A 22,364-nucleotide genomic window follows, 5' to 3' on the forward strand; every position below is an offset into this window, starting at 1 on the left:
GTGTGGCATGCAGGCTCTTGTTTAGTACTGGTGTAAATGCATAGCTAAAGGTGGTTGAACCATTAGGTGAATGTGTTGAAAAATAGCATTTTGTAACTGAGAATTTGCTTTGTGAAAAAATGTTATTGTGCTCTGGTTTTGTATCTGTTTTCTGTTTTCTGTTATTGTGCTCTGTTTTTGTATCTATTGTGCTCTGTTTCTGTATCTGGAGGGGAGAGGAGGAGAGGAGAGGAGAAGAGAGGAGAGGAGAGGAGAGGAGAGGAGAGGAGAGGAGAGGAGAGGAGAGGAGAGGAGAGGAGAGGAGAGGAGAGGAGAGGAGAGGAGAGGAGAGGAGAGGAGAGGAGAGGAGAGGAGAGGAGAGGAGAGGAGAGGAGAGGAGAGGAGAGGAGAGGAGAGGAGAGTGGAGGGGAGTGGAGGGGAGGGGAGGGGAGGGGAGAGGAGGGGAGGGGAAGGGAGGGGAGGGGAGGGAAAAGAAGAAAAGGCAGTTCAGTTGGAAGGGACCTTCAAAGATCGTTTTGTCAAACTGCAATAATAATAATAGAGAATCAGAACCTGACAACTCAAACTGTGATACAAAGCATCAGAGATATTTCTTCTGTGAGTGTGTATGGTTTTGATCAGCACACTGTAAGGTACATGTAAGACAGACTTCCTTTTGTAAGTGCAGAAGTTGTCTTCCAAGTGTAAAAGAGGTAGTAGTTATAGTATGAATAATCAACTGAATAAAGGATTGATTCTATTGTTAGTTTGATGATAAGTGATAATGAGACTGAGAGGTCAGTATGGTCCTAATCACTGAAGTATGTTTCCTGCTACTGCCTTTCTCAGTCCCTGAGAAAACTATTTTAATGTTTGATTTGTTTTTTTCCTAATAATCCCAGTATCAGTGATCTGTGAATCTTTAGATTAGATTGTGAATCTAATTTCTAAAAAGACAATTCAGCTCCGTGTAAGCATGTACAATACTGTTGATGAATTGTCAGGAAGAATTACAGAGGGGATAGTTATGGACATCCTTCCAGTGGGTTTAAATCACCAGTAAGATGCATTTTGCTGTCATCGTCGATAAGAGTTACAGATCTCTTGGGCTGCAACCAAACTCAGATGTTGTATGAGATTATGCATTGCATTCAAAATAGCATAATGCTTCAAAATAGTATAAGAAACAGGGAAATAATTTGATCTGAGCTCTCCAGTTCCTTAAACTTCAATTTCTCTTTCAATTTTAAAATGATATCTGGTTGTCAAAGAAAGATATTCCAAAAAGGAAAGATTGGAATGATTTATATCCAAAGCCATAGCTCAGTAAAACCAGAGTCCACTTCATCAGACTGCATTCATTCAATTAAGGAATTAAAAAACATCAAAGAAAAAAAAGAGTTTAGAAATGTTTGGGCTACACATTGTTTGAGACAATAAATGTATAAAGAGCCAATAGTTTCTACATCAATTCAAAGGCTAATGCCCTAGGGGCTTTTTTGCTCCTTTTTTCTTTAAATCAAATGCAGATGACCTTTTAAATATCTTGTATAAACAGATAGCAAGGAAAAGCCAGGGGTAATACTGAGGGAAAATCGGTGGCTTGCAACAAAATAACCATGAGGGAAAAAGTTCTAGGAAGTTAAAAGTTTATGTTTACCCTTTTAAAATGCCTTCCTGCTGGAAGCGTTGCCTTATGTTTGTGAGTGATATTCTCTTTGAAGATAATTAAAAACAAAACAAAACAAAACAAAACAAAAAAGCTTAACCAAAAAGGCTGTAATGGCAGGTTTATCAAACCCTCCAGTGCCTTCTGTTTTATAGTTGTACAGTCAATGTATCTGAAATCCCTAGTGAACAGAACAGCATTTGTTCTCAAGTAAATAACCAACATTTTCCAACACATCATTCATTTTCATAGCTATTTTTTTAGAGGATGTTAAAGGAGGACTGGGCCACTAAGGGGAAAAAAAAATTGTTCTCTATTTTGACAATATTTTAGTCTACAGCAATCTCAGTGCTCAATTGCAAATCCATCAATGTCTTCTGTTAACTTCTCCTAGCTGCAGACATGTGTTTTTACCTTCACATCGGCTCTATATCTTTCATATTTTCTTTCATGCATCAATGACTTCCATACAACTGTGCTATCTGACTTTAGCATTACTGTTTCATAGGCAGTACAGGCTCACATTGAATTAATTTTTCTTGTGTGACTTTTATTTGGACAAAGAAGTAGATACTGTCTCCACTTCTTGTGTTTTATTGTTTCAATCCTGCATTTTATCTATCTATCTATCTATCTATCCATCTATCTATCTATTTATTTATTTTGGAACATGACTAATTATATATCTCAAAGCACTGGTGGGAAGACATGAATATGTTACATTCCCCCTTGATGTAAACTTTGGGATACTTCATTGCTAATATTTTGCTGAAACATGGTTGTCCTTTCTTAAAAATTCTCAAGAAAATGACATTAAGAGAACAAAACTGGAAATAGAGGTTGGACTTTTTGGCTTGAAATATTATAGGATAAAACTGTAGTTGCAAAAAATTCAAAACAAGAAGGAAAACACTTATTCAATATCTTCAATATCTTTATTGGTGACCTGGATGAGGGCATTGAGTGCACCCTCAGTAAGTAAGTTTGCAGATGACACCAAGTTGGCTGGAAGTGCCGACCTGCCTGATGGTAGCAAGGGATCTGGACAGGCTGGATAGCTGGGCTGAAGCCAATGGGATGAGGTTCAACAAGACCAAATGCCGGGTCCTGCACTTTGGCCACAACAACCCCAGGCAACGCTACGGGCTTGGGGCAGAGTGGCTGGAAGACTGTGTAGAGGAAACAGACCTGGCGGTGTTGACTGACGCTAGACTGAACATGAGCCAGCGGTGTGCCCAGGTAGCCAAGAAGGCCAATGGCATCCTGGCTTGCATCAGAAACAGTGTTGCCAGCAGGAACTGGGAAGTAATTGTCCCCCTGTACTCTGCAACTGGTGAGGCCGCACCTCGAGTACTGTGTCCAGTTTTGGGCCCCTCACTGCAAGAAAGACTTTGAGGCCCTGGAGCATGTTCAGAGAAGGGCAACAAAGCTGGTGAGGGGTGTGGAGCACAGGCCTTATGAGGAATGGCTGAAGGAGCTGGGATTGTTCAGTCTGGAGAAGAGGAGCCTCAGGGGAGACCTTACTGTGAGGTCTCTGTAACTACCTGAAGGGAGGTTGTAGTGAGCTGGGGGTTGGCTTTTTCTCTCGTGTAACCAGCCATAGGACTAGAGGGAATGGCTTCAAGCTGCACCAGGAAAGGTTCAGGCTGGACGTTAGGAAATACTACTTCTCTGAAAGAGTGGTCAGGCCCTGGGATGGGCTGCCCAAGGAGGTGGTGGAGTCACCAAGCCTGGAGGTGTTGAAGGAACATTTGGACATTGTCTTGAGGGACATGGTTTAGTGAGAAGTATTGGTGGTGGGTGGATGGTTGGACTGGGTGATCCTGTGGATCTTTTCCAACCTTGGTGATTCTATGATTCTATGATTCTATTTGTAGAAAAACATGGAATATTACTATTCTGATTATTCGGTAAAGTGGGGACATGACAGAGTAGAGATGATCATGCAGAGTATTTTATGTCTTCCTCATCCAAAAAAAAAGCCAGGAAAAGAAGAAACTCTTTCCTCCTACTTAGTTTAGAAATTGCCTTGTGTTCTTAATTCTTTCTAAAAACTTATAATAGTTTTTGTAATTACTGGTATATGTTAGAGTGATTAGAGGAGTAAATTATATTAGACATGTGGAGACATGAAGTAGTAAGTAAGATTTCTTCCTGTTATTGCAAGAACTTCATCTTTTAAGATCTTCTTATATCCTTTTCCGAGATATGGCATTTGATGTAAAGCAGATAGAAATTAAAATTTCACATTTTACGGGTACATCCCAAATGAGACTTTTAGAAATTAGAAATATTTAAGAAATATTGTTTTATAATATAACAACAACTATTAATACATAGGAAATTATCATGATTATAAATTTTCTTGTTTAGCATTAAATGATAAAAATGCTCTATATATTTCAAGTTTTGACAGCAAGGAAAATGAGTACTTAAATTGTGTAAGAGGTGATGTAAATAGGGAGAATAAATGAGAGAAATCCTAATAGTTTTTCTAACATAAATAACTTGAATTTAAAGAAATGTCCTGAAACAATTTACTTTCAGGAAAGTAGATGAAAAACAGAAAGGATGGTTTGGCCAAAAATTTAAGTAAGCTTTTAATGAAGAGGAGACAATTGTGAAATGCTAAATTTATATGACAAATTTATGAACTGCAGATGTGACTAAAACTGATACAAATAGCATATAAATACAATTATGAGAGGATAGAGTCAGGAAAGGTAAAAGACTTTTGTAAGCTGAGTTTTTTTACCTGTAACATCTTTCAGAACTGACCACTCTTTTTGTTTTTTAAAAATATCTTTTACTTGTAAGAACTTATCGTTCAGGAGTGTTGCTACATTTTCATACAATGATGCAACTGATGATCCACAAAGGATCTCAGAGAATTTAGAAATACCTTAACTATCAACTGGATGTCTTAGGTCATTCAGAAAGAACACCAAGTCTGCTCATAAATAATACAACTAGAAAATAAGGAAACTGATTGCTTAATTATCTCTTTAGTTAGGTCAGGTTATGTGGCAGACTATTCTCCATGTGTTAGAAGTAGCACATTTGAAAGTAAAAGCCAAACAACATAAATGTAAAGACTAGAGGACCAGTGAGCAGTGTGTTGTTGGAAAGATCTGCATGGGATTAGACTAAATTTATCTTTTAAGAATAATGGTGCATATTTGAATAATGTATTCGCTAAGAAGAAATACTGACATACTATAGAAAATTTAGTCACTGATGGAGCAAGGAATATTATTTCAAGTACCACGTAAGACTGTGTACCATAAAAGAGAATTATGAAGCTTTCTAGGAATGGTGTAGAATTTTTTATACTTTAAAGAGAAGAAAGAAGGGACTATTAATGTGTAGGGCAAGAAATGAACCTTCATGATAATCATCCTGGAATAGAGAAGAGAATGCAAAATCTCTCTATGACTATATAGATAAAACAAAAATAACTGAAGTTTTTTGTATAAATAGCAATTATACTAAAGCAATAATAATAAGAAAATCCCATGACATAACTTAGGTAATATGTTTTACAGGAAATTAGGAAAAAGAAGAATAGGTAAAGAGTACTACTAATGTTTTGCAAATACCCGCAAAGTCACATGGAAATCTTGACCTGGCCTATCAACCAGTTACCAGAGTTGGAAATAATAGTACATACAACACATTATTGAACAGCAAATAATCAGGAAAAGTAATTATTATGAAGTATAGGTTTTTTTGTTTGTTTGTTTTTGTTTTGTTTTTTATCAGTGTGATATTCAGTATCTGTAGTTGACAAACACAGTTCACTGGACTGCAGATGTTGTTGGTAAGATATTCTGTATTAATCCTTCCAAAATTATATCCAGATCTGGTTTGGGCATCTTTCAGTCTGATGCTGCTTTCATAGTGCAGTTTTTAATTTAAATTTCAGTTAGGAATACCTGCCTAGTGTTAATACAAACATGATTAAATTAAGTTAAATTTACTTATGTAACTTTAATGTAGTTGCATGTATAGTTCTGATTTTTCTTAAGAGTGTTATTATCTAGAATAATTTATTTTGTAACTAAATAAAAGAGACAACTTAATTCTGATGGGCAAATTAAAATGTGAGTTACATGTAAGGATTTATGCATATTCAATGTCTCCTCTCTCAGATCTACCTCCAGTACCTTAAGTATTCTTGTAACGTTACAAAATATCAATACATCTATCCTGGATCAGGTATCTCTTAAACAACCACCTCCACCGACCTCTTTGGCATATGAAATGAAGTCAGTAAGAACTGTTCCAAGACACCTTTGTTTCTTGTTGTTTGAAATACTGTATTAAATGCAGCATCAGTTCAGATTCATCAGTAACTTCTTGAGGCCAAAATAAAAATTGAAAATATAGGCATGCTCTCACCCCTCTCCACCTTTCCTTGGGATTAAGTTCATCATAATGCTATATTATTGTGGGAATAACTTTTCTAAATTATTAAAATATTCCTTTAGTAATAAAATATCAATTTAGTCCTTAATTCTGCTATGTATACCTCCCATCTAAGCTGACATTTACCACTTTTGAGGTTGGCACTTCTTTATGGTATATTTGTTTTTGCCCCAAGTATACATCTTCTGGAGGCACATATACTGTAGAATATTCACATGGAGAAAATGCAGACACATTAAACATAGAAATTTTTCACTGCTCTTGCTAATCTACATTTTATAGTGATTAAAGTTGGAAACAAGAATTGTCTTAAATATGTTTTTATATGGCCTTCAGAAGTAGGCAAAAGTAACTAAGCATCACTGTTTTTAATTGTGTTGTACATTTGTTTCAAAGAAAAAATAAGAACATTGTTTTTTATGTATAGTGCAAATTGTCCATTAAGATATGTTTGTGCTAATTGTTCTCTGAGATATACAAAAACTAGTAACTAATGCTTAATTTAATGTTTGTTTGTTTGTTTGTTTGTTTTTGGCTTATACCTAGGGTACTTTAAGAAAACATATATAAGCTGTAACAAAAAGATTCTTGTTATCAACAAAAATCATTACCTAAAATCGCTTCTGTTACTTCTTTGTTCTCATTAATGCAGAGAACATGAGGATTAGAGATGATTTCTCCTTAATAACAAAACAGGACAGGTAAAAGACAATTTAAATGCACACATAGCAAAAAAAAAAAAGGAAAAAGAAAAAAAAAAAAAGTGTGTTCCAAATTCAGTACATAAAACATATGCGGGTTTTTTGGACATATTCTGCACATTTGTTGTTTAGCACATTTAACATAGACTTCCTTGGCTATCCCCTTTGTGGAATACAGAGTTCATCCTAATTCTTTGTAGCACACTTAAAACAGATTATCATTTCATTCCAGAATTGGCCAAACAAATAATACAAAATGTAAAAAATCTGTCTACAAAATAAGAGTATAAGGAAAATCTAATTGGATATATTTTCATCCTGTGACCACAGGTTTGTCTACAGAGACTACTAATTGAAATAGGCTTGTGCAAAATCAAGCTGAGTAGGAGTTGAAGTAGGATTCGTACTATAGCCCACTTCTTTAATGTACGGGAACCTGAAATAACAAGCATAGGCTTTATTTTGTTTGTTTTTCTTCTGTACGAATTCTATTTTTCCTATCAGTATGCAGTCATCTACTGGAGGTGTTGGGACAAGATACCAGAAAGTAAGGGCATTGCAATCCCAGTGCCAATTTTCTACTTTCTGTCTGCATCTAACTCAGGGACTGTGTTTTTTACATTAATAATAGAAGAAAATGTTCAGACTGGCTCGTGGAAAAAATCTTCGATGTATGAAATTCAGTTAGTCTCACGTTCGTGGTAGCTTCTGTATTTTCTGGTGTAGAAGCTATAACAGTACAATGAAGCAAAAACTTTCTTGTTCTAGCTCTCTGAACATCATCTAAAGACCTTGGCTTAACAAAGGAATTTGATGGTTGCTCATGCGATACACTGTAGAAAAAGAAACTGCCTTTCTCAGCTGATTATTAGAAGTTGATATCAGCAACAAGACCATCTACCTTCTCCAGACTGTAATTTCTCCATTTAGAATAAGCCACAGTAATGTGCAAAAGATGCATATATAGGGATGAAGTAATATATTCAGTGTATTTCCGCAGTCTGTGGAACCTGAGGATCTTGCAGAAGATATCTCGTGATAATGATGTTTGTAGAAGACTCAGAAAAATCACATTTTGATCCTTTGATAGACATAACTTCACCAGAGATGTATGCAAAATATTTAAAATTTTAATTTATATCTTAGCACCTTAAAATATTAATAGAAACAATAAAAAGCTTGGTCAGCAAGGAACAGTTGTAAGCTTTCTTTATAGAAATAACAATAACGATTTTTTTCTTCTTTAGATAATGACTCAAATTAATGTAAACTCATATAATCTAAAAGTGCACTATACGCTGGCGTTTTTCATTTCTGCCTGTATCAGGAATGGTGTGGTGAGCAGGACTAGAGGAGTCATCCTGCCCCTGTACTCGGCATTGGTGAGGCCTCACACTGAGTACTGTGTTCAGTTTTGGGCACCTCAGTACAAGGACATGGAGGTACTGCAGTAGGTCCAGAGAAGGGCAACGAGGCTAGTGAAGGGCTGGGAAAATCAGCCCTATGAGGAGAGGCTGAGGGAGCTGGGGCTGTTTAGTCTGGGGAAGAGGAGGCTGAGGGGAGACCTTACTACTCTCTTCCAGTACCTGAAAGGTGTTTACAGTGAGAGCGGGGTAGGTCTCTTCTCACTGGTGACAGGTGACAAGACAAGGGGAAATGGCCTCAAGTTGTGCCAAGGTAAGTTTAGGTTGGACGCTAGGAAACACTTCTTTACACAAAGAGTGGTTAAGCACTGGAATAGGCTCCCCAGGGAGGTGGCTGAGTCACCGTCCCTGGATGTGTTTAAGAGCCGTTTGGATGTGGTGCTCAGAGATACGATTTAGTGGAGGGTTGTTAGAGTTAGGGTACTATGGTTAGGTTGCGGTTGGACTTGATGATCTTTGAGGTCCTTTCCAACCTGAGTAATTCTATGATTCTATGATTATCAGGAAGCAAAATAATTTCTTTCCTCATCTTGTGCTATTTGTTATGCTTGCATTTCACTTTGCTCTTGCTTTATGTTTCTTGAACTCATAATTTTTTTCTTTTTGAAATTTGCCATTTTCCTTTTCACTTCTCCATTAAATAACATATACAGGACTTGAAAACTGCCAATATGACAGAGTGAGAAAATTAAATGTGTGACATGTCTCATCAAAACTTAGTGTAAAATCTTGCTTTACTGAAAAGAGTTGCTTTAAATGTTACCTTAAGGATAAATTGAAGTTAATCTGTTTGGTGAGTAAAGATGGTTCAAAGCTAATATAGTTAAATCTGGCAACTAAGAGACTATGAAAAAGATATAAGAGTGAGGGTAAGTCTGAAGGTCTTTTTGAATACTTTCAGCTAACATTAAACAACTGCATTATTTAATAGCTCAGTTCATGGAGCTTAAAATAAATATCCCCATTATGGGATTTCTATGCCAATTATTCTCTGCAGATCAAATCTGCCCATCGTCAGAATATTTTTAGTGAGACTATTAATATTATTTTAGGAAGTACCCAGTAAAATTATAATTTGTGCTGTATAAAATTTAGAGCAAAATTGTGAATGATTCCAAAGGTGCATTTTGGCATCATATGGCTAACATGATTCCTTAGAAGGAGTTTGTAGGTAATGTTGTGGCCCTGAAATTGGTCCATAATGAAGGGAAATCCAGAACTTGTTCGAATAAAATCTGAAAAATTGATTAATTCTGGATCATACTGAGGTCCCATTATTATTACACTACATGGATTAAATGGAAATGTTGGCAAATATTTTGCAGACTGAAGTAAGAAAAACATATTTTAGATTATACAAAATAATAATAAAAAAGACATCCTGAAGTAGGAGAGTAAGAGTATGTTTAGCAAGGTGATAACGGAGTAGTCTTGTCGTTTCATGAAGACTGCAAAAAAAGTGTAAATTATATTAGAAAATTTCCTATACATTACAGCATATTAAAACCATGTAGAAAAATAGCCTGAACTGTTAACAATTACAGAATTCAATGTAAAGATTAATCTGTTGTTTGTTAATACAGTCATATTCCAGTCTCTAGTTATCTAAATACCAATCACTGAAAATTTATAGAAATTTCTGAATTTCAAATACAAATACATGGTAGAGAGAGATTTTAGTCTTTATTTAGCATTGTTATAAATCATTACATGTTCCATAAGTATTCTATGTGGTAAAACGTCTCTAACTATCTTGATCTGCTCTTTATTTTCGCAGTAGTAACTCCTGACTTTTGGAATGAAAATAGGGTTTAAGACTTTGTATGCTGTCAGTAAAAATGCTCACAAACTTTATATTCAATTTGGAGATTTCAAGCTTGGCTGGCAATCACAGGGGAAAAAAAAAAACACTCTTGTAATTGGCAAGTTTGATCTGAGTCATTGGAAGACAATTAACATAGAATTCCCACACTGTAATTTTCAAGTCATTTTTAGGGGAGAATTATTATGTTGTTCATCTCACATCTTCTGAGGGATCATTTACAAATATGAAAAGATATCAAGCTAGATTTGAATCTGGCATCTTTTCATTAACCAATTGCATTTTTGACTGCACATACCTTAAAGAACAAGGCAATATATCTGAATTAGTTATTTTTATTGTAATTGAGGCTAAAAAATGTCCATCTTTTTAAATTTATTTTTCTCTTTTCTTGGATTGATACCTCAATTTCTTTTTAAAGTTGTAGTGGAAATGCTAAGTCACGGCCTGAACCAATGATTGAGCATCTGGTGGGCAGGCAGGGCTAACATAGGGAAGCTCAAGTGCAAGCAAGGTACCCGAGTGAACAGAATGGGTAGAGCTAGGATCCATGCCTTCCCAGAACTCATTTTGTTGGCAGTGGATATCTCACTGGTGATCCCTGCTTATTTGTCCAAAGGTAAGCTGTTCTTTTCCTTCGTGACAGCTAGATTTGGGCTCGTCCCTATTTGCTGCACCTGAAGACTTTGCTACCCTGATATTATCATTGTACTTTTCATCACATTATAGCCCAGCTAACATATTCACAGAACACTCTTAATTTCTCCTGCCCCCACTTATCTTCTATCTAGCAACACCTTTTTTTTTTTTTTCTCATTTTTTTAAAATCCTTCTCAATTTAAAAGCCTATTCTAATAGTTTAAATAGATGACCAAATATGGAAAACTGTGTTTTATAGTACTTGCAGTTACTTTATAACAAAACACGACTGTATAAATTTAAAGTAACAGGTACAATGTACATATTGCTAACAGTAGAAATGGGAAGTTTTTCTGTGGAGAAACAGTAAGAAATTCACTGAAACAACAGTTTTCAAAATGTCAGCAATATATATGAAAACAAAACCACAGCTTCACAGCTGATCATTTTGTGCAATAAAATTGTTAAACAAAACAGATGTCTCTCCATTTCTCAGTTTGGCTGATATGAATCACAGATGCCCATGTTCCAAAGTATCTACAGGAAAGATTTTATACTAAAAATTGTGAAACAAAAGTTTTTGCTTGTTTGTTTGTTTTTGTTTTTGTTTTTCCTTAATACTATAGTGTAGCAGAACTCTTCTGTCCTGATTGAAACATTACTTGTGATTTTCAGACCCAGGTAAAGATTTGGTGTTCAAGGCTGCTAGTAAGTATACGGGGCTACCTGCAGCCATCTTGAATCATCTAACAATATCTAGATTGATAGAACTAAAAAATCAAAAACAAACAAATGAGGTGAAGAGAATTATCTTTCCTTGCTTATGTAGAGTATGCATTTCTACTTATTAATAATCTCTGGAAACTTTGCTTATAACACAGTATCTGTGGTGTTTTGCCTCCTGATCTTCCAAGATCTTCTGAAATGTCATTCTGAACTTGACGTTGCTCTACAATATCTGTGAACTGTTATGTATATGTTAAAAACAATTGAAAATTTCTTCCTTTGTCAAAGTGAAATGATTAACAATTTTTAGGAAATGTAAAGTGTTATAGCTATGACTGTTCTAAACTATACAAGTTGGTCTTCCTTATAAATATGCTGTTCAAAAGCACAATTATTTCTTGTATGTGAAGTTCTCAAAGTTCAACAATCTTTCCAGAAATAAATAAAAAAAAATATATTTTTAAAAATGTACACGTTTTGAATTAGAGGGGGAGAAGAGGTTAATGATTTATTTTTTTTAAGTGGCACATAAAGAACATTTTTCACTTCCAAATTGGTTTAGTAAGATTTTTTTATATACACACAGCAACAGAAGTGAGGGAAAAAATCATCAGTGTTGATGTTACCTTGAATACTTATCAAGTAAGTATGTTAAAGGATCTTTACATCCTTAATTGGATATTTTTTCAAGAGCTTTGTGCATTGTGGAGAGATTTTCTTCTGTCCATCTTTTGATTTAGTTCTCTTCAGTACACTATTTCTGTACTCCTGATGCCAGACCACATCCCCAGGCACTAGAACATAGTTTTCAGGATTGATAAATTACTAAACAAGTTCCTGGAATGTTTTGCTAAGTATTACTCTCCCAAACAATTTCCATGGAAGGTCTGTGAGTCACTTTTGAGTAATACTGTTCTTTGGAACAGTTTACATGGGACCATAGGTAGAGAAGATAGCTTCTGAATTTTCAGAGAACAGGCACGGTAGCCTCAATCTATTATAACACTGCCATTTAGCTTGAATTTATAACACCAGACCTAACTTTGTGAGGCATATGGGAAAACTATAATTTTTCCATTTACACTTTCAAAAAATTATTTTGCCCCAATATTTTATACTCAGTGAGACACTGATTTTTTATTTCTTGTGCAGATATCTGAGGAATAACATCTCCCTGTAACTGTCCTTCATCACTCTGCCATGAAAATACTTTATCTGGTGGTTACGGGCCACCAGTGACCTCCTAGTAGTGGAAATGGAAGGATTAAAAGGATTTAGCTGCAAAAGATTTCTCCTACATCCATTTTCCTACTCACCATGTTTAATGGAGGTTCCTATTTCATTCTTGTGGAATGAAATGAAGAAAGTAAAAATAAGTTTATTTTGTGAAATAAATATGCATTAGATATATTAACATATGCAACATTTAATATGCCTTTCTTTGATGAATATTTACTGCATTTCTAAAAGTTTATTTCAAAGTTGAAAGAAAGTAGGAGAAACATTATATAGAACACCAAAGTAGTTCAGCATCAACTGTAGCTTTCTAAATTTCTTCCATAAGTGCTTTTATTCAAGATCCTGCATGAGCACTTTCTGTTCCAGATACTGTGAGTGTCCAAAAATCAGTCAGTTTTTGAAAATATTTCATAGCAGAAAAACTCACTGTTTCACTGGATCTTATTCCACCACTCCACTATGGTTGATTTCAGCACAAAGGGCAAGGAGATCCACATTTGAAAACCTAATAATTTGATATTATACCCCTGACAATGACTTAAAACAGATTAATAAAAATCCTCCAGATGACACTATATGATCTTGGTGTAATTCTAATCGATGTTTATAATGTGTATTCAGTTAACTACATTTAGAAAGGGACTGGTTCTGTCAAAAAATCTTAGATTTTTTTTTTTTTTGCGTACATATATTTGAAGTTATACGTGAGAACTAATGACTAAAGAGTTGTCATGTATATTTACATCACCTGCAACTCCCTGAATCTTTTAAAATTGATCATGTTTATCATTTCTGCATAGAAGTGCAAGTTTATGAATCTTCTTTTTTATATGCTACAGCGTTTCTTATTGCTGCATGCATAAAATGAAAAGTATTCAAAGTATCCTTTAAAATCAATCAAAACTTCTGCTTGACATAACCCTTCTGTCAAATCTAAAAATAAAATATGCATTTCATAGTGACAATAGATCTGAATGCCAGATTCCTTCAGTTAAATATGAAATCAATGATACAGGTGCAGAAAGGTGATGAGAGAAATTGTGATAAGTGTATTCAAAGATCAAGTAAGCCAACTACAATACTGTACTAAAAAAGGTAATGCAATAGAATGGGTTTTTTTTTTTTCAATATAGATGTTTTGATACAGTCTGTACTGAAGGTCATTAATAGATGAATTATGTTACTTATATATTACTTATATATACTTATATATTACTTATATACTTATATATTACATAGTATTACTTATGTATTACATAGTACTGACTTAACACCTATTATCCAAATCCCTAATCAATTTGTAAATTTCCTTGAGGCTATTTGCTTTTGTTGATGGAATTAAAAGGACAATGGCTTCAAATGAAATAGTCTGGTTTAGTTTATCATATTAAATAATACGATATATAAAATCTAAAATTATTTTGACACGGAGCCAGTTGTTCTGTTTTCCTTAATTGTCATATACCCTGCCATGTTCTTTATCTGCTTAGTGAATTTACAACTAGCACAGCAGGTTGTGAATTTTTAATAGGATCTCTTCAAGGAAGGAGAAGGTCAGTATTAACATAAAAATCTTCTTTAAGAATTGTGGTGCAAAGGTTTCTTAGCAGAGAACAGGTGTTGCTGCAAAACTGAAATCTGCCATCACAGTCAAGTTAAAAGATTCTTGGAGCTAAGTTAAGAAACAAATGCTTCAGTATAACATCATGACTTCTAGTCAGAAGTGATTGAAAATGACTGTTTTCTTGGTTGATGGGTTCAAAATAAATTTATTTATTATAATAATAGTAATTAAAAATATTTTCATTACTTCTAAATAAAATCATCTATTTTTGTTTGTTTGTTTTTCACTTCAGCTTCATTCTGACCAGGATAAGGGAGACGGATCCCTCAAATACATTTTGTCAGGAGATGGGGCTGGTACTCTTTTTATAATTGATGAGAAAACAGGTGACATTCATGCTACTCGGAGAATTGACAGGGAAGAGAAAGCCTTTTACACTCTGCGTGCCCAAGCTATTAACAGAAGAACTCTGAGACCAGTGGAACCTGAATCTGAGTTTGTCATCAAAATCCATGACATCAATGACAATGAACCAACATTTCCAGAAGAAATTTATACTGCTAGTGTTCCTGAAATGTCTGTCGTGGGTGAGTGCTTTATACTGCAGCAGAAATGCCTGCTCTAATTATGTTATTCAATAGATATTTTCCCCATCTTTGGAAAATTCAGTCATATCTAGAGTTCTTCTTTATGGAATAAGTGCTTTTCAGTTTGGCTTGCTCATTCAAATACTGGAATTTCATCCAGAAAGAGATGTTGTGACTTCTACTTCAAATATTTAAAACATGAACTTAAGGCAATTTGGAATATAAACAGAAACAGAAGTAAATAATGGTGAATCACTTTCCTCTTTAAGAATTATTAGAATAAGATCAGTAAATAAATTTGCTGAATGTTTAATGAACTTTTCTTTCATTTTACTGGAAGTGCCCAGTGATGATAAACAGTATGTGGAGAGCTGTCTTGTCTTTCACTCTTGCTGTGGCCAAGAAAAGTTATTTATTTGCTCATGTATTGTTGATGCCTGTGGGCAGTCTGCCTGCTCTTCATTCTCCTCTTTGCATTCAGTTTCAGGCAGAATTCTTAGCAAGAACTTTACATTAATAAAATCCTTGATATATATGTGCCTAGGGTCTTCCAAGGGTTTTTTCCATCATGACTCCACATCTGAGTGACACTGAATTGTGAAAAACCAAACTCAGTTTGCTAAGCATGATCAAGTGTTTAGGGTAAGATAAACACTATTCTCCATTCATGTCAGAATTTTATCAAAATTAATGACATGAACCTAACAGAATGGATTTTTATCCACAACTACAAAGTTCTGGTCTGTATCATACCAGGTAGTCAGAATCAAACACAATAGTATTTTGGAATGCAGGCTTCTATTTAGCGCAGAATTTTGAGACTTTTCAAAATATTCCCTTTAAAAAAGAAAAAAAGATAATCACTTATTCATTATACTACAATAGAAAATATGTTAATTTCTAAATATCCAGAGAATGTCCACAGTAGCTTCAGTACTTTTTATCTATCACTACTGCTTTAATAAGTGCCACTGCATCCACTATTACATCAAATAGTGCTTTTCGATGCTTTATACATACAGGTGTTAGAGTTTTTCTACTTTAGTTAAAGAGCAGGAAAATAATTAATGAAAGATAATAGCAAGGCTCTGCAGCAATGCACGAAAGCGTAATACAAATGTTCTATTCTTAAGAAAATATTTCAGTCTTCTTGTGAGTTGTGATTGAAACACTAAAAAATCATCATTCAGCAATAAGTTTTTAGTATTCAAAAATGGAAGGCAGGGAAAGAAAATGTATTAGATTTTTGCATATAACACCTAAATCATCTAAAGTACTTAATGGAGACCTATAAGAAAGCTGTAAAGGAGTTCTATCAGGACAAGAAATAATGACTTTAAACCAAAAAGAGGGTAGATTTAGATTAGACGTTTACTCAAGGTGGTGATGCACTGGAACAAGTTGTCCAAAGAAGCTGTGGATCTCAGTCTCTGGAGGTGTTTGAGGCCAGGCTAGATGGGGCTTTGAGCATCCTGGTTCTGTGATTCTGTGACTGTATATTGGTCTGCACTGAGATTCCTTGTGATGGAGAACTGAAAAGGCTTCCTTACTTATTGTTCTAAAATAGAAATTAAATGTAATACCAATTTTTACTGGTTTTCCTTATTAGATTTCTAGAATCATGCATTTTAAAAAATGTAGATACCTTTAGGGAAAGCATATTTAAAGAACACTGCTGAATATTCTGGAGACACATGTCAAGATTTCAGTTGGATTAAAAGAAAGAAATCTTAGAGCTTCCACTCTCTTTTTCATGTTGACTCTGGACTAAGGAAGTTTAAGACTTAGAAATAAAAGAAATGTAGAGACAAATTGCAGTCTAGGATTGCCTTGCTCATCTTTCTTCTACTTCTCATTAATCATAGTAAAGGCAGGGATAAATGGGCTAACTTCAGGATCTCACATTTAGGTCATTAGCCTTGAAGACATCTTGTTCTCCTGAAATTTTTCTGCAGATATCCAGATATTTTCCCTTTTTTCACTTTTGTTTTTCACTTTCTTACACTGAAATTCTTCTGGTTTTTACCACAGTCTTCTGTTCTGCCCCTTCCTCACTCTCCATATCTTCTTGATCATCAAAACTCCTTTTCAGAACCGTATACCATTTCTTTTATTTGACGTTGCTTCCCTGTTCATCTATTGTACCTAGATACAGTCTAATCATTCTTTATCCTTATTTCATTCTATACCTTCAGCGCTAAGCAACATTTTATGAATCTTTTTCCCAGAACACTTTGCATTTCTAGCTGTCATACTCCCAAGCAGCTATTTTCCACTTATGCATTACCGGTATCAATATAGACTTCAGTGTAATCTCCCACTAGGTTTACATGTGATCTGCAGGTTTGGTCTCCCACAGTTAGCTTGTCATCCCTAGCTGTGGCTATCTTTTTGTCTTCAGACAGAATTCTGAGTTACTATTGCTTGGGTTTCTCCCCAGGCTTTTTGTTCACTCTCTCATTAGTTCTGCTCCAACAACTTCCAGAGCTTAATTCTTTCTTCTGCCATAGCACTTATCTCATTACATTTGCTTCTTCTTTTCTATTAACAAAAATTTTCTCTACTCTTTTTTTCATAGTTCTCTCACAAAATCTTTTGTATTTCATGACTTGCAATTTTATAATGTTAATAATAGCAGATTCTGAAAAATGTGGTGATATTACATATTTAGATATTTTACAAACAATCTTAAAAGGACCATTTTAGAACTGCAAGCATCCCCTGACATGCTTGTTTCTAGCTTATTATTTACCAAGTTACAGAAGTGCCATGTAACAAAAGTTTGCTGACATGGATTTCTCTGAATATGCAACCCTTTCCACTCCTCTGTTATTGTGCTGTATTAAATAATTTGTTACAGGGGAGAACATATCTCATGATTTCATCTTTTCTACTAGAAAGAACAGAAGGTTTCTGCTAATTCAACTTGTTACTTGAATAGATAATATACTATTGAGGGCAGTTGTAATCAAATACTGCATAACTCACTTGAGTATAGGAAATAAGTTACAAATTCAACTCTGCAATAGATATCTGTTTTATTTTTTATATTCTCCACCTCTCCCCTCCCCCCCCCCCCCCCCCCCCCCCCCCGCCTTAGTCCCAGTTAATTATCTTCAGTGATTCTTCTCTAATACTTCCATATCATAAACACACGGTGAGGTTGAAGTCATTAATACTTGTATATTGTCTGGAGATATTTGCAAAGAAATCATCTAAAAGGGCCAAGTGTATTAATTACTATAATAATATCAGACCTTAGGGAAACTCAAACAGTATAATTAAAATTATTTTCAAATATGCTTTCTGACAATTGCAATAACCTGACAAATGGTAGTTTGTTTCTGGGCCTAGCACACCATATAATTCCAGTTTACTGTATAATGAAACTTAGAAGAATATGAGGAGGAAGTTACATAATTCAAAGTTTTTTTTTTTCATGCCTTAGTAATACCATAGCTGGTGCCAGATTCTTCGTTATGTTATCATTGTGTCCTTTATGTCTTCTTGTAAAGTTGAGATAATCTTTGGATCCTGAAGATCCTCACTTAAAAGAGAGAGTGCAAGATTTGGACTAAATGGCAAGGACTAAGTCACATCACAAACACCAGCACGAGTGATCAAAATCAGTGCCTTGGGATTTCTGATCCAAATTCCATACTGGTGCAAACCATATACTGATAGTATTGAGTTATCAGTGGTCTTCAGTGACTTCAGTGAACTGACGCAGAACAAGAAATTAATAGTTTGACAGTTGATGTGCACAATATAACTTTAATGAAGGTGGTTTTTTTAATTTCTTTTGATTCAAATGATATCTTGCGGTGTTAAACATGCAATTTGAATTGCAGATAAAGCCCCTCTGAAAACTTGCCAACCTCCAGTTATTATTCCTATTTCAAATGCAATTATCAAAAAACAACACAAAAATCTGATGTGAATGACTGTCTTGAGTTTAAAGCAGTCTCTCAAACTTTCTAAAAGACGTTTAACTTCCACCCTCAACTTCTGAAGGATGATGCTCAGTGGCTTCCTACCAGAGCCTTACTTTCCTAGCCCAATCCTACTGTCATGCTCCCATTTAATCATCCTTCTACCATGTCTTAAAATATCAACTAGCATACAAATCTCTCTTGACTCATGCTTTCATTCTGCTGTTCCTTGCCTACCAAGAAAGAAAATATAGTTAAAAGGACTTCCCCCCCCCCCCCCCCCCCTCAGTGAAGGAGTGAGAAGAGGGGAAATGTTATAGTACGTTAAACAGCAGACTTGTTACTGGTGTGGCTTTCATTTAGGGCAACTAAACTTGAAATTTTTTAAAATGTAAAAATATTTACAAGTAAAAACTTGTATAAAACAGGAAGATGAGCAAATCTTGAAGGCATGGTATGCTTTTATTTACTTTTTCACTAATCTTATATAGTAAACAAAACTGATATGAAAGAGCTTTACTTAGAAAAAATTTTGGAACTGTTCCTAAAAAGAGAACAGGACTACAGAAATTTGAAACACAAAGTGTGATACAGGAATATTCTTGAAATACATTAAAATGAACCACAGGTGAGAAACAATTGCAGAAAATGAAATAATACTGGGAAGAGGCTAAATAGCATTGTACTAACCATTCATGGCGTATTTTCACATGATGGTACAGAAAATAGTTTGTGTTTATTTTAAAGCTATTAAATGTGCTTTTCTTTTTTCTTCGATGTTATTTTTCAAAGTAGATCTGACTTTTTAAAATAAAAGATTAAAAGTCTCATACAAATGATTTCCTATTAATACTTACTGCTAATTAGAACATATAAAATAAAGGCAAAAGTTAGAACAATAAGTAATTCAGTTGCACGTAGTAGATCCAAAATATTACCTTTCATGAGTTTGCTACATAGACTTTTCTCATTAATACAATTTATTTTTGCAATCATAATCATGACTGTTCAGTGTTGTTTACAGATATAAAGTAGAAGAATTTTAAACTTTGATTGAATAATGGCATGTTAGTCTGTGCTTGCATATCAAAAGTTTTTGCCAGTTTGTGGAGGAAAGAGAAAGGAGTATATCCTGAGAGTTGTGTATGTAAAAAAAAAAAAAAAAAAAAAACAACAACAACAACAACAAAACATCACACTGAAGAAGCACTTGTCTGTTCTATTGTTTTATTTTTTTAACTCCTTGCAGATCATAGGTTACCGAACATTATTTATTCTTGTTTTTCTTTTACACAACAATACTTTGCTATTTCAGAGCAAGTATTATTTAGGAGCTAGCATCCATATTAGCACAGCAGTTTGCTGCATGCTAGGATGGTCTAAACAGTGCATTTCAGATTCAGTGAAATACTCCATATTCAACCACAAGGCCTCTGTATCTTTTAACAGAAAAATCTTTAACAGATTTAAGACAGAGCTTAGTGTGGCCTATATGAGACATTCGTGAATCAGAAATTGGCCAAGTTTTTAAGACAGCTCTCCGAACAGTATTTTATTTAACAAATGTTCTCATTTTCAGTTTCCACCCTATTCTGGACGCTTACTAAAACAGTCATTAGTTCTTTGGAAAGTTTTCAGAACTTCCTTTTTTTTTTTTTTTTTTTCATTATACTTGTGTAGATTTCTTAATTTTTTAATTTTGTGTTTGAGGCTCTGTTCTGTTAAATCAATGATTCATTCTATTTTAAAATCAATAATAATGTAGCTAGGAATTTGCCTGTTACTGACGTCTTTATGAGATGCAAGTACTTTTAGGGCCTTGCTGAAATAAGCATTTCTGTTCTAATACAGTTGAAACCTAAACATTTCTGAAAACTCATCACTGATTAAAAGTTAGGCAGATAATCATATCATTGATACTGGCAAAATATTCATATGATTGAACAACTGACTTATTAAAAGCAGATTTATCATCAACTTGTGAATTCTCAAAGACAAAGCTTAGCTTTTATTTCTATTTGCTTTCCTATGGATGTTAAAATAAATGTGTAATGTTGCCCTAACTATGAGAGTGAATAAATGGTTCTTCTATGTTGCTTGAATTTACAGGTGCTTTATTTCACAATATTGGGCAGTATATAGTAGAAGGGATAGAACTGAGGTAAACAAGATGTTTCAAAGATCATATGATAATATTTCTTCTGCTAATATCTGTATTTCCACTTAGAGGATAGGTAGAACTGATGACTAGTTTTTTCCAACTTCTGATGACCTATTTAAACATCTTTTTTCTGTCATGTGTCTGTGTGTGACATTTTATATTACACTGACATCAAAAACAAAACAGAAGAAAACATAAATTGTTCTGGGGAATGAAAGGTAGAGATCTACTGCAATAAAAATGAACATGTCCTATAATAAAAGAAAGTGAGAACATAAGTATGAAGGCATGATAACAACATAGGGATAAGAATTCTACCACTGCTAATGTTTACCTTTATTAATTGCCTCTTAATTACACTGGTGGGATTATGGAAACTTAGATCTAATTTATATAGAATGGAACTGAAAAGTGTGAGTCTGAAGTTGACTATAAGATGATAAACATTTAAAAAATCCAGCATCAGCTGAAGATTTCTTTGGGGTCTACTCAAATGGAAATTAATGCTCTTGGATCTCTATTTAGTACCATGTGAAACTAAGTTGACTTTTGATGCTTAAGGTACCTCTGTGGTGCAAGTCACAGCTACGGATGCCGATGACCCTTCATATGGTAACAGTGCCAGAATCATTTACAGCATACTTCAAGGACAGCCGTATTTCTCTGTGGAACCAGAAACAGGTAAGGAAACTTGGTATTTCATTTTGAAAATCACCTTAAGAAAAATTAAAAAGCTAACTGAAATGAAACAATGTATTTTGCTGTTTTCATCCTAACTTATAGTTCTTATTATAAATGTAAAAACTCACAGTTATTACTGCTAATGTCATGAACCTTAAGTAATGTTACAGCTACAACAGTGTAAGGATCTAAGTGATAAAGGCAAGAAGGATTTGTGTACTAGAAAATAATGTTTTTGTTTTTTTTTTTTAATTGCTCTAGTTGGTCTAATAATGTGTTCTTTCTATCCACAAACCTTGTTTTGTGCAAGTATCTTGAATCATCTTTAGCTTGAGAGGTAAACTTGAAAGGGAGCTGTGATGTAGAATGAAGGGGGATTTTTTTTAACAAACAGATTTTACTGAAGACTATTTATAAAGCTTATGAACATAATTTTGTACTCTAAAGCATGAAATGAATATTTTAGAAATACATTTCACAGACTAATAAAAAAAAAAAAGATGCAATAGATTTCTGCATGTCAAAAATAAAAGAGTGATTAACAATTTTTGTTTGTTCTTTATTTAAGGCATCATCCGGACTGCTTTGCCAAATATGAACAGAGAGAACAGGGAGCAGTACCAAGTGGTTATCCAGGCAAAGGACATGGGAGGCCAGATGGGTGGATTATCAGGGACCACCACTGTGAACATCACTTTGACTGATGTCAATGACAATCCACCTCGATTTCCCCAGAGTAAGCTGCATTTAATTGTTGTTCTGCACTATAAGAGCTTCAAACTAAAGAGTTAAGCAATCACCATCTGGTTTAA

General features: G+C 34.4%; 1 protein-coding gene across 5 annotated transcripts in view; it reads left to right on the top strand.

The window, feature by feature from the left end:
- CDH10 (cadherin 10) overlaps positions 1–22,364 on the top strand; it is a 95,964-nt gene that overhangs the window by 48,370 nt on the left and 25,230 nt on the right. For all 5 annotated transcript variants that reach the window (XM_015282167.4, XM_046919529.1, XM_046919532.1 and 2 more), the window contains 3 exon segments: positions 14,484–14,778; positions 21,433–21,552; positions 22,121–22,288. In XM_015282167.4, coding sequence (XP_015137653.2) covers positions 14,484–14,778; positions 21,433–21,552; positions 22,121–22,288 — 583 coding nt within the window.

The sequence above is a fragment of the Gallus gallus genome, chromosome 2 (assembly GCF_016699485.2).
Source record: "Gallus gallus isolate bGalGal1 chromosome 2, bGalGal1.mat.broiler.GRCg7b, whole genome shotgun sequence".
Classification (NCBI taxonomy): domain Eukaryota; kingdom Metazoa; phylum Chordata; class Aves; order Galliformes; family Phasianidae; genus Gallus; species Gallus gallus.